Here is an 11,581-nt window from a genome sequence, read left to right as displayed (position 1 = left end):
AAAATTTATATTGGATAAATTTACAAGCAATTTGAGGTACTGCATAAATGAAAATTTGCTAGTATACAACCATTGAGCTAAGCTCAGTGGCCACTAAGATGGGTCTTAAGACCCTGCTTGGGCTGTAGATGGGGGGTTCAAATCCCACCTACAGCAAAAAAAATCCAAAGGTTGTGCTATCGCACTCTTTTGGTCTAGTAATGTCTGTGTACCTACTAGCCTCTAATACAAAACCTTTTTAGGCTCCCCCTCCCCAGTAATCTAGGATAGATAGATTATACAACAATTGTCGTTTTCAAAAAAAAAAAAAAAATTTGCCAGTATACTTCTTTTTGTCTTTTATAGTAATAATTTCAAAATTCATGAGGTGGAAAACACGATTAGGGGATCGAGAATGAACACAATTCAGAGAGCCAGAGACATTTGCTTCATTCACAAAATTCAAATCTCTTAGTTTGGCATCTTAAAATTCATATTTGCTTTTAACTAGCACTTTCTCCAAACTCCAAACTACAAAGACCAAATTTTGATTTTTCGACATGGTACATTCACCAGGAAACTTGCGAATAAATATTTCAGCTGAAATGTCATCAAATGTAAATCAATGGATAACCTTTCGTGGCTCCTAAATTAATTTTTGAAGCATTTATCAATAATAGACTAGGAAAAATTGTATAGAGACACACTCTGAGGATTTTATGGAGAAATGTTACAACTTCAATCAAGATCTCCGGCTAATATGAGGTTTCTGTGTTATGGACCCATGTACCCTTAAAAGAGTAAATCATTCTGAACTAAACAATGTGGAAGTTTCGAATTTATTTCGTAGGATAATTGATTTTGAAGTTTTAGATTATGAAGGCAAGTTTGCTGTCTAAGCTTCCATTTCAACGTGTCCTTCTGTATTTATACGCTCAAAATCATGGATAAGAAACATTTCCACTGATTGACGTTTTCTGAGGAAAAGTTCACTATAATGCCAAGAATTTCAGGTGAATTTGTTAAACACTCTTTGTTTCTTTGCATACAGTTAAATCATAAACTGCATATAAGTTTTCCAGTATTAGGCTAGAAAAGTGGATTGATCAATGCTGAATTATGAAACTGGTCCTCATTATACAGCAGTGCACACAACGAATTTCAAGAATGGTGATAGCAGAATTTCTCTCTCTCTCTAGCCTGACCATACCTTCATTCAAATGGAAATGACCTTCGATCAGCCAATTGTGAACCAGAATAGAATTTATGGAATACATATCCAGTAGTGATTCAAGATATGAGAAATGCTATTTATTCAATCCGAACTACGAATCGACCTCCATGACCCGCAAAAATTTGAGTTTGATCTTCTTCAGTGTCTCCAGCGTAACTTTCATACTAACTCTTTCACTTGGAGATTCACAGACACATTTTAAGGCCAATTCCAAGATTGACAATAAAACCTCCAGCTTCTCAGTGAAATTTTCATCCTCACGCTTCAACAACTTGGCATCAATAACTTGAAGAATCGAATTAGGCAGAGAATTATTTATCCAACTCTTCAAGTTCAAATTTCCAGCAAACATCTCATCATTAGGCTTTCTTCTTGAAAAAACTTCCATCAGCATGATTCCATAGCTATAAACATCGCATTTTGCGGATATCAACCCCTCAGATCCATACTCTACAAAAAACGTTCAAATTGAACAAGTGTATCATAAGACAAAAAAGAAAAAAGAAACTTAATGCTATACAAACGTTTGGGATTAGATTGAAGAATCATTACCTGGAGCATGTAGCCAATTGTAGCTAAGGTCTTGGTCCATGCAAAGCTTTCCTCCTTTTCCAGCATTTTTGCGACACCAAAGTCGCTGACGTGGGCAACCATATCTTCATCAAGTAAGACATTGCTGGGCTTCAAATCACAGTGAATCACAGGCGTCGAATATTCTTCGTGCAGATATTGCACTGCACTTGCCACATCTATCATTATATTCAATCTCTGTAGAGTATCTAAGAAATAGTTGTCAGAATACAGCCACTTCTCAAGGCTTCCATTGCACATGTATTCAAGCACCAAGGCCCTAAAATCCTGGTTCCAACAAGTGCTGATGACCTTCACAAGATTTCGATGTCGAAGGTTCTTCAGGACTTCACACTCTACATCAAAGCTCTTGAGTACTCCTTCCAATTCCAAATTGAAAACCTTTACAGCAATAGACCTTCCGTCATTGAGAATCCCCTTGTAAACAGATCCAAAACTCCCAATGCCAAGCAAATTGCTTTCACTGTAGCCATCAGTTGCTCGAAGAAGTTCATAGTACGAAACTCTTTCTTGCGTTGGCACTAATACCATGTTTACTCCTTTGGAATCCCGATATTTCTTCCAATATCTTCTGAAGACAATTGCTAAGGCTGCGACAACCACAGAAGCGAGTCCCAGAGGAGCAAATACAAATAGAAGCACCTTTTTAGTTCTTGACCTGTGAATTGAATTAGGTCTTGGGCAAGGCGGCACATGAAACCTGGAATCTCCGCACAATGCTTCATTGAACAGAAAAGATTCAGCAGTAAAGTTCCTAAAGTGACCACCAGAAGGAATTTCACCACTTAAATGGTTATAAGAAACGTCAAGCTCTTCGAGGGCTCGAAGCGCCTCCAATGACTTTGGTATGAAGCCAGAAAGATTGTTATGCGATAGGTTAAGTCCTTGTAAGCTGAGCATACTGCCACATGACTCTGGGATAGATCCATGAAATTGGTTTTGGGATAAATTTAAAATCAACAGGTTTTGCAAATCACCTATTGTGCTAGGAATATCACCAAAGAATTGATTCGCCGATATGTCGATAGATGTTACGGCTTTCAGAGTTCCAACTTCAAGAGGCAAGGAACCATTAAGGGAGTTTGAGGATAAGTTCAACTGCAAGAGATCTTTGAGGTTCCAAAAACTATTAGGTATGGCAGAGACTAAAAAGTTGTTTCCTAGATCAAGTTTCCGAAGAGAAGTCATATTGCCAAAGCATTCTGGTATGGACCCGGAAAATCGGTCCGCAGTCAGGTATACATAAGCCAACCTCTGCAAATTGCAAAGGTTATCTAAGGTGCCGTTAAGATTATTATCTCGCACAGCCAAACCTTGCAGGTTTTGTAGATTTTTAAATGCTGTTGGAATACCTCCTGTCAAGTGATTCGATGGTAGATCAAGCAATAGCAAATTGGTCAAGTTGCCGGTTTGACTTGGTATGGTGCCCTTGATTCCACTAGTTCCTATATACAACATCTGTAGAGAAGCGGAGAGATTCCCAATGGAAGCTGGAAGAAGCCCATTTAATGGATTATCGTGCAGGCTTAAAAATTTCAAGTTTTTGCATTTTGTTAATGAAGTGATGAAGCTCAGCTCCACAGATGTAGGATCACTTGTTAAATTGTTCCTTTGCAGGGTTAGATATTGCAGAAGTTTAAGGTCCCCGAGGGCGTCAGGAATGGACCCAGTGAATCAGTTACTTCCCATTGAAAGCAACAACAATTCTGAACAATTTGAAATGGACACTGGTATAACTCCACCAAGGTTATTCCTAGCAAGCTCTATGTCTGATAACTTGGGCAGTCTGTAACCTAGATCCCGCGGAAGATTTCCTGATAGAAGATTAAATGAAAGTGCAATACTCTGCAATGCTGAGAGGTTGAAGATCCCAGGGGGTATGGAGCCATTCAAGCCATTATAAGTTAACTCAAGATGCTCGAGTTGGTAAAGGTTACCCATCTCTCGTGGTATTGTACCTGCGTACCAGATTCATTTTCAAAGGAAGCATATCAATCATTAGGCTGTAAAATTCTCTGAAGAAACCAGTTATAAATTAAAAAAGAAAAATTGAATGGATGTAAGTGTTTAGTTAACCGATTTCGATTTACTTCACCAAAAAATGGTACTTTAAAGACGTATTTACCTGTCAAGGAGTTCTTGGCGAAGTAGAGCTCAGTAAGCATCGTCAAATTCCCGATTTCTCTTGGAATGCTTCCCGTGATCTGATTCCATTCCAGATTGAGCCCCTGCAGGTTTTGGAGATTGCCTATCTCTCGTGGAATCGTACCTACCAATCACACACCCAGGTAGGCTAGCAGATTTATATACATTAAATAAATGGGTCAGGGTATATCTAATTATCCATTTATGAGTCACTTTAAATTCTACTCTTTTTTTCTATATTTTTTTGCGTGTTGTTTGACAAAAAAAATAAAGGTATTTTATTGTTATTTGATTCATAAGAAATTGAAATTTATTTGCTTAACACTCATTAAATGCTAACTTAAAATGTATAATTATTTTTAAATGAGTATAAATAAGTGAGTTGAGTCAATCTATTATCCACCAATTAGATGGATTTAATTGAATACCTATTTATATCTATTCAAAATTAATGGGCGGGTTATTAGTATACGGGTTTGGATGGATCAACATTATTAGGTTATTATTGATACCTTTAGTTACGTCTAAGGAATGTATAGCTCTTCAGAACTTCTAAGTTTTTTTTTTTTTTTGATGGATGTTTTCCATAGTAAGTAGGAGTATCTGATGAAGTTTATGGACATTCAAATAGACATGACACGAATTCATTTCACCCAGAACTTACTCCAAATATTTGCTGTGGTGAAGCTATTCATAGACCAGATTACCTGTCAAGTTGTTACGCCCCAACACGAGAACCTTCAAACCATGCAGTTTGCCAATCTCTCGGGGAATTACACCTAACAATTTTACGCAAAGACAGAACTAATCATATTCATTTCAGAGATATATTGAGAACTGTCTTACTTGGTCGAGATGTAACTAGCAAGCGGAAATTTGTGTTGGTAATTATGCTTTTAATTTTCTGGAATAAAGAAGCAGAGGTGTTACAATAGTAAATTTTTAAAAAAAAAAAAAAAACCAGCCATCCAAGCCATGCTGGTAAAACAGTAAATAGTGTTGAATCCCAGTGCCAAACAGGGAAAAATAACCATTAATTGCAGTTTGGCCTCGTTCGTATGCAAAAAGGCAAAGCAAAAGCATTACCTGTGAAGAAGTTATTCATGAGGGAGAAAAACGTAAGCTTCTCCAGGTTCCCAATTTCTTTGGGTATATGCCCACTAAACCTGTTGAATGCCAAGTCTAGCACTTGAAGTTGAGACAACTTGCAGAAGCTCAATGGTATCGGACCAACTAAATAATTCCTAGATGAATACAGCTCTTTGAGAACTGTCAGATTTCCCATCTTTTCTGGAATATTACCCTCCAGAAAATTTTCTGCTAAAGTCATGGTTTCCAGTTTTGACGAGTTGGAGATTGAAGGAGGAATAAAACCACTAAAACCATTCTTGCCCAGAAATAAGAACTGGAGCTCTGGAAAGCGACCAAACCACATTGGAATCTCTCCATTGAAGTTGTTAGATGTTAACCTGAAGTACCGCAGGCGGCGCAGATGTGACAACTCTTCTGGCAGATTTCCGTGGAAGGAGTTATTTCTCAGATCAAGAGAAACAAGAAAGGAGAGGTTTCCCAAATCCGGAGGTATTGTGCCGGTAAGTCCCATGTTTGAAATATTTAAAGCAGTCACTCTTTGATGTCGGGAGCTGCACTGGACTCCTATCCAGTCACAGACAGAGGGTGCAGCAGCTGTAGAAGACCAGTTTTTTGACAAAAATTCTTGCTGTTCTGAAGTGATATGGGCTTTCAGGGCTAAAAGAGCAGATTGATCAGTGCCTAAACTTAATCTTTTCATGGCTGTGAAGCCGGTCATCATTAGATAGTCCAGCGAAACAAGTACTGCAAGAGGGAACAAGTAAAAGTAGCGTTTCTTCATATCGACCGACCTATATGATCAATCAATAGTCCTAAACGGCGATATATGCTCATTCGTCCATTCTGTTGCAACCTCTATATATAGTCATTGTTTTGGAATTATGTGACCGCATGTAATACATTTTAGCTTTTACCTCTCCCTTTTTTTTTTGTCAGCAACGATACATTTGTATAACCTACTCTATCCTAATCTAGGGGGAGGGGAGCCTAAGGAGGCTGTGGAAGGGGCTAGTGGATATACAGACCCAACTAGACCAAGGGAGTGCTATGGCACAACTCTTAGATTTTTTTCGCTGCTGGTGAGGTTTGAACCCTCACCAACAGCTCAAGGAGGGATCCCTGGTGGCCACTGAACCAATGACCCAGTGGTTTTAGCTTTTACCTCTCTCAGTTATCCAAACTTTGCCTTAAAAAACCTTTTCCGCTGAATTTTGGTCAATTTCCACTTTGTCCCCCCCCTCTCTCTCTCTCTCTCTCTCTCTCTCTCTAAAAATAAATTTCCCTTCCTCCTAGTTGACTTGAGTTGACTTCTCCACTTGGGTGACTTTGGGAGTGAATACGACTGTAGTCTAGAGCAAACACTTAGGTAGATCAAGTGTATATAGGTTTGATAGTTCAAAATTTAACACATCATTTTACCAATTCAAGTATTTAAAGATGTGACAAAATTTGGACCGATAGATCTACAAGATCGGTATGTATGTATGTGTACATATATATATTTGTACACAATAGGGTACTACTAATAGGGTACTACTAATCTAACTCGAAGAAATTCTGAACGTACTAATCATCTATTTTCTGGCTAGCCTTTGATGTGGATATATTCTGCAGGTTGCTGTTAATAATTCTTAGCTGATAAATTCCAACATGTGACATGTCAACTACCGTGTATAGGACGTTGGAAATTTTGTTAACCATTCGATATTGGACCATAACATTTAGTAGTAGGCTTCTGTAATAATCGAAGAACCAGACTTTTCTTTTCCTCTCAACATCGCCAACAACGGGACTTCAAGCATGGGACGGGACTTTCCAGTTAGACAATAATAACGTCAAGTGGAGCTTAATTCGCTGCTTCAGTGAAGTAGTTGATCGTGGCACATACTCATAAGTAGAGGTGGGTGACTTGGACGGGTTTGGGTTGGGTAGAATGGCTAATGAGTATAAGTGAGTCAACCCATTTATACCTATCTAATTAAATGGATATAAATGGGTAATCCAATTACCCATTTATAGTCCATTTATTTTAAATTTTTGTAAACTCATTTAAATTTATTTTTGCAAACTAAGTTATCAATTTATACCATCCTTTGCACCCATCATTAGTTTTAAATATTCACTTATAATGTTCAATAAGCCTAATTACCAATTTTTCCCCCATCTATACTCTATGTCGTAAAATTACATAGTATTTAATAGTCGAATAATAAGAATGTAAAAATTTGAACTAAGTACTATAAAAGTTAACATAAAAATTTAATCCAAAAATTTTGAACCCTTAACATTTTTTCATGTGTAAATTTAAAATTTCATTTTGAAAAGGTAGGAAAAGAGGCTAAAATTTATCATAAATTGGTAATACTGAAAAATGAGCAAGTTAACAAACTAAAAGAAAATAAAATGATAAGATAAAACCAACAAATAATAATAATAATAATAATAATAATAATAATAATAATAATAATAACAAAAGTAGTTAACAAAATGAAAAATTTGGAAAAAAAATGGGTGGGGAAAGAGAAGAGATTTGGGGAAAAATAATTCTAAATGGGTCAATTGGGTTTGATGGATTACCTAATAATATCCACTTAATAAATGGGTATTATTGGGTAACCCATTTATACCCATATGCAAAAATTTAAGATATCCATACCCATCTATTCATGGACGGGTATAAGTAAATTTAGTTAAATGTGTTGGTTTGACACCTATATTCATAAGCAACACTTTTGAAGGGGTATCCATTCCTGCCTGCAGTGGTGGAGCCAAAGATTTTCATGGTCAGCAGGACAATTTTTGTTACATCCTAATTAATCCCCAACCAAGAGAAGCGAAAAATAACAACAAATACTACAAGTGTTTAGTTCTATTGTAGATTACAAATGCCAATACGTACTATAACGCAACCAATATGATTGATTAGCAATGATTCCAAACTATTAGATATTGATTAGTAATGATTCCAAATATGTTTTATTATGCTGTGAGTAAATTCTTTGATTGAGTATTAAGTGAAGACAGTGCTGAATATGCTCCCCCAAAGGCTCAAACAATAAACACTCGGAATTGTCGGAAAAATTCTTAAATTGTGATGGAAAAAAAAATGTATTCTACAAAGGGGGTGATTTGTGGAGTTGATTCTAGACTTGTGATCTTCGCATTTGTGAAATGCGAGTTCAAGTACCTCGCATTTCACAAATGCGAGGTCAGTAATTTCACGGAAAAAGAAAAATAAATCGCATTCTTCTAATGCGAGGTTTCTCAGCTCGCATTAGGAGAATGCGAGATTTAGTACCTCGCATTTGAGGAATGCGAGGTACTCTTCCCAGTATCGCATTTGTGTTCAGTCCAGAGTCTTCAGTCCAGACTCCCTTTACTGTTTCCGTGCAGCCTCCTCACTCTCAGATTAAATGTTGGTATGAGCTTTGTCATCGGAAATCAGAGCCACAGCATTGTCGTCGGAAGCCGTCGGACTTCTCCTCGGAAGCTCTGGAATTTTGTAGAGGTGCGGCGTATCTCCTCAGGCGAACTTCTTCCCTTCCGAAGCTGTCATCGGAAGCTCTCTGCCATTGCAGAGCTTCCCCTTTGGGAACCCATCTGTGGTAGCATTATAATTTAAGTCCGGCATCTCTTTTCTTCTCCATTTGCCATTCCTTTCACCAGAAACAGCATAAGAGGTTTCTTTTTTGTTTTCTGAGTTTTTATTTTTTTCTGGGATTATTTGTTTGTACGAATTGAAGTGGGTTTTATGATTTGGCAAATTATTGGACATTGTTGTTGTTAGGGTTGGCAATTTATAATGCATGTGGAATAGATTACATGTAAGGGGGAAAAAATAGGAAAAGAATCCAAGCCACTTGTGGAACATCTGTTTCTATGGTCCAAATCTAGAAAAAAAATTAGCTAATGTGCATCACCATTCGAAATCATTTAACTAGAACAATGAATGATAGCAAATAGAGGGGTGCCAAAACTGTGCCCTTTTTACTTGAAAGGTATATAATTAACTTTTTCTTCATAATTTTGCTACTGATTTAGTGATTATATTGCTGTAGTAGTTTTATGTCTATTTTGGAAGATTTTCTAGCTATTTGTTGTCCTGTGGCAGTTTTCTAGCTATGAAGCGTAAAAAGGATATACTTTGAGAAAACATTCCAATCTTGTTGCCATTGTCGTATTCTAGCTACCACTTATCTAGGGTTGTAGATGTTTTGAAATTATATCATAATGTACTGTGTTTTCATTTCTTTCCTATGTATTTAGATATTTTCCTTGCCATCATTTGCAGGACCCTGTCATTTTCCTTCCATGTCATTTGTAGGACCTTTTTTTTATTTTCTATAAGTATGTTTCCTATACCTATGTTATTTAGTTTACCAACGCATATTTTCTGTGAAATTGGGGGAATAGATCCAAAAAGGTATATCGGAACAAGCAAGATCTACGGGAACGAGGTGGTTCATCTGAACAAATCCCTCATTGCACCCCAGATCATCTGCTCCAGTACCTTATCTTGGTTTTCTGTGATCTCCATCATATTCATGTAGGTGCATACAAAGTTTTCGACACAAGCCAGGAGACTTGAAGAGGCTTTGAATGGTACCACTAGGAAGTTGTATGCACAAGTGCATCTTCAGAATCTGAGGCAAATCATTGGGTAAGTCATGTAGTTTACAAGTAGATTTAATTGTAGTCATATTAATGTTCTAATTTTTTGAACTTTGCTTGGATTCGTTTTATGGTGAATTCATGAATGTAAAGTGAGACCCTCTACTGTAGTATATTTTTTAATTGCATGTTATGTTGGTTGACAGGGGAGTATAAGAAATTATTGTTGTTTCACAGTCTACTATATACATTATATTATTATTGTAGGTTTGTCAATTATCACAGTTCCTTGTCTTCTATAAGAAATTATTGTATATGAAATTATTCTACCGTATTTGCAGTGGTGTAAATTATCTCATATTTCTCAATTGTTTGAAAATCGATGTGCCTATGTTGGTTGGCAGGGAGTTTTAGCCAGTTACAGGGGAAACTCTGTCAAAAATTTTTTAAAATGTTTTTGGGTGTTTTTGATTAGTTATTGCCTTAAGAGTATAATAAGACAAATTGGCGACAATATGGACTGAAAAGGGGGGGTGCTTGGAAACGTTAAATAAAACTTTATATCTGCCTACATTTACTAACCTTATACTCCATTTAATTAGGAATTGTTGACTAACATTTTGGCATGATAAAGTAATAATGTATAGGCGGTTAGAGGGTATATTAACTTAGGTATAGAACTAAAAATATGTATACAAGGCAAGCATGTATCACATTTGCTTGTACTACTTAAATATGAGAAAATTCTTAAATTGTGATGAAAAAAAAGATATTCTACAAAGGGGTTAATTTCATGCCAACTTGTTATTAATGACAAGAAGTAATCAAACAATTATAGTTGAATTTACGCACCCTTATCCTTACAAATTTTTTAAACCCTGTGTACGAACTTTATATTACACACCCCTTACTAAAGCTAACATTTATGGAGGTAAAGGCAAGGTTTGAAGTGAAAATGCTTAATATTCCCGCTCCACTACTTTTGTCTTTTATACCAATCCTATATTTAGTATCGCTATTTGGAACCTATACCTTTTGCTAAAAACAGTGGGAAAATATAAACTATTTATGATTTGACAATTCTAGTTATTATTAATTCCCTAAACACCCCTTTTCTCGATTTTTAGTCTTCTTACGTTAACCTCTGTTTAAATTATCCTCATCATCCTAACCATTATATATGCAAAAAATAAGAGGATAATAAAACTATACCTACATAGTTGAATGTGATGCAAAGTTGAGATTTGGTGTGAAATTTGGATGAAAAAATGATGTGGGTTGTGTTATTTTGTTGCATTTTTCCTGGGTAATTCAGTGGTAAATTTGGACCACATAAAAAAGTAGGGCTTGTTATTTGGGACATATTCTTGTACCACATGAGCTAACTTATTTTATTCCAAAATAGGGATTCTTTTCACACGTATGTCTATAGAAAGACCTGTGCGAGTGTCTCTTTATTGGGGAGGTAGAATACACTACGAGGATGAGTCAATTTGTTACTTGCCTCGTACGTGCAACTGTACATTCTCATTACGATCCAAAATTGGATATGATGAGTTGGTGGATAGAATTTATCAATATATGGGGGTCGATAGGGGGTTGTTCAAGTTGAATATATTTCTCCGCCAACCTTGTGGCCGGAGCTCTTATAACGTCTCCCCAGTGGTGGATGATGAAACTCTGGAGATAATGTATGATGTATGGAACAAAATTGTTCCATACATCGCAGAACTTTATATCGAGAAGGAGGAAATATTCCAAAATCCTCGAGTCACCGGAACATTCATTTCACCAAATACCAATTGTGGTCCGATGATGTCGCTTGTCCATGCATGCATGGATCCAACAAAGTTTCGACCAAACTTTAGTACAGCAGTACCTGAGACAACATCGGTATCACAATTGGCTCAGGGGGATTGTGTTAGGGAT

At 36.6% G+C, this 11,581-nt stretch overlaps 2 protein-coding genes across 2 annotated transcripts; both read right to left on the bottom strand.

Annotated features, from left to right (window-relative positions):
- Positions 1-1,063: 1,063 nt before the first annotated feature.
- On the bottom strand, positions 1,064-3,476 carry LOC113704926 (probable LRR receptor-like serine/threonine-protein kinase At3g47570). Its single transcript, XM_072060746.1, has 2 exons — positions 1,766-3,476; positions 1,064-1,663 (listed from the first exon to the last, which is right to left on the bottom strand). Exons 1-2 carry the CDS (start codon positions 3,260-3,262, stop codon positions 1,643-1,645), a joined length of 1,518 nt encoding a protein of 505 aa, XP_071916847.1. The 5' UTR covers positions 3,263-3,476; the 3' UTR covers positions 1,064-1,642.
- On the bottom strand, positions 3,466-5,817 carry LOC113704925 (uncharacterized). The gene is made up of 4 exons (XM_072060747.1): positions 5,036-5,817; positions 4,657-4,728; positions 3,930-4,073; positions 3,466-3,762 (listed from the first exon to the last, which is right to left on the bottom strand). Exons 1-4 carry the CDS (start codon positions 5,760-5,762, stop codon positions 3,479-3,481), a joined length of 1,227 nt encoding a protein of 408 aa, XP_071916848.1. The 5' UTR covers positions 5,763-5,817; the 3' UTR covers positions 3,466-3,478.
- Between the last annotated feature and the right edge of the window lie 5,764 nt (positions 5,818-11,581).

This window comes from Coffea arabica, chromosome 8e (genome assembly GCF_036785885.1).
Source record: "Coffea arabica cultivar ET-39 chromosome 8e, Coffea Arabica ET-39 HiFi, whole genome shotgun sequence".
Lineage (NCBI taxonomy): Eukaryota > Viridiplantae > Streptophyta > Magnoliopsida > Gentianales > Rubiaceae > Coffea > Coffea arabica.
This window is presented reverse-complemented; position numbering and strand designations above follow the sequence as displayed.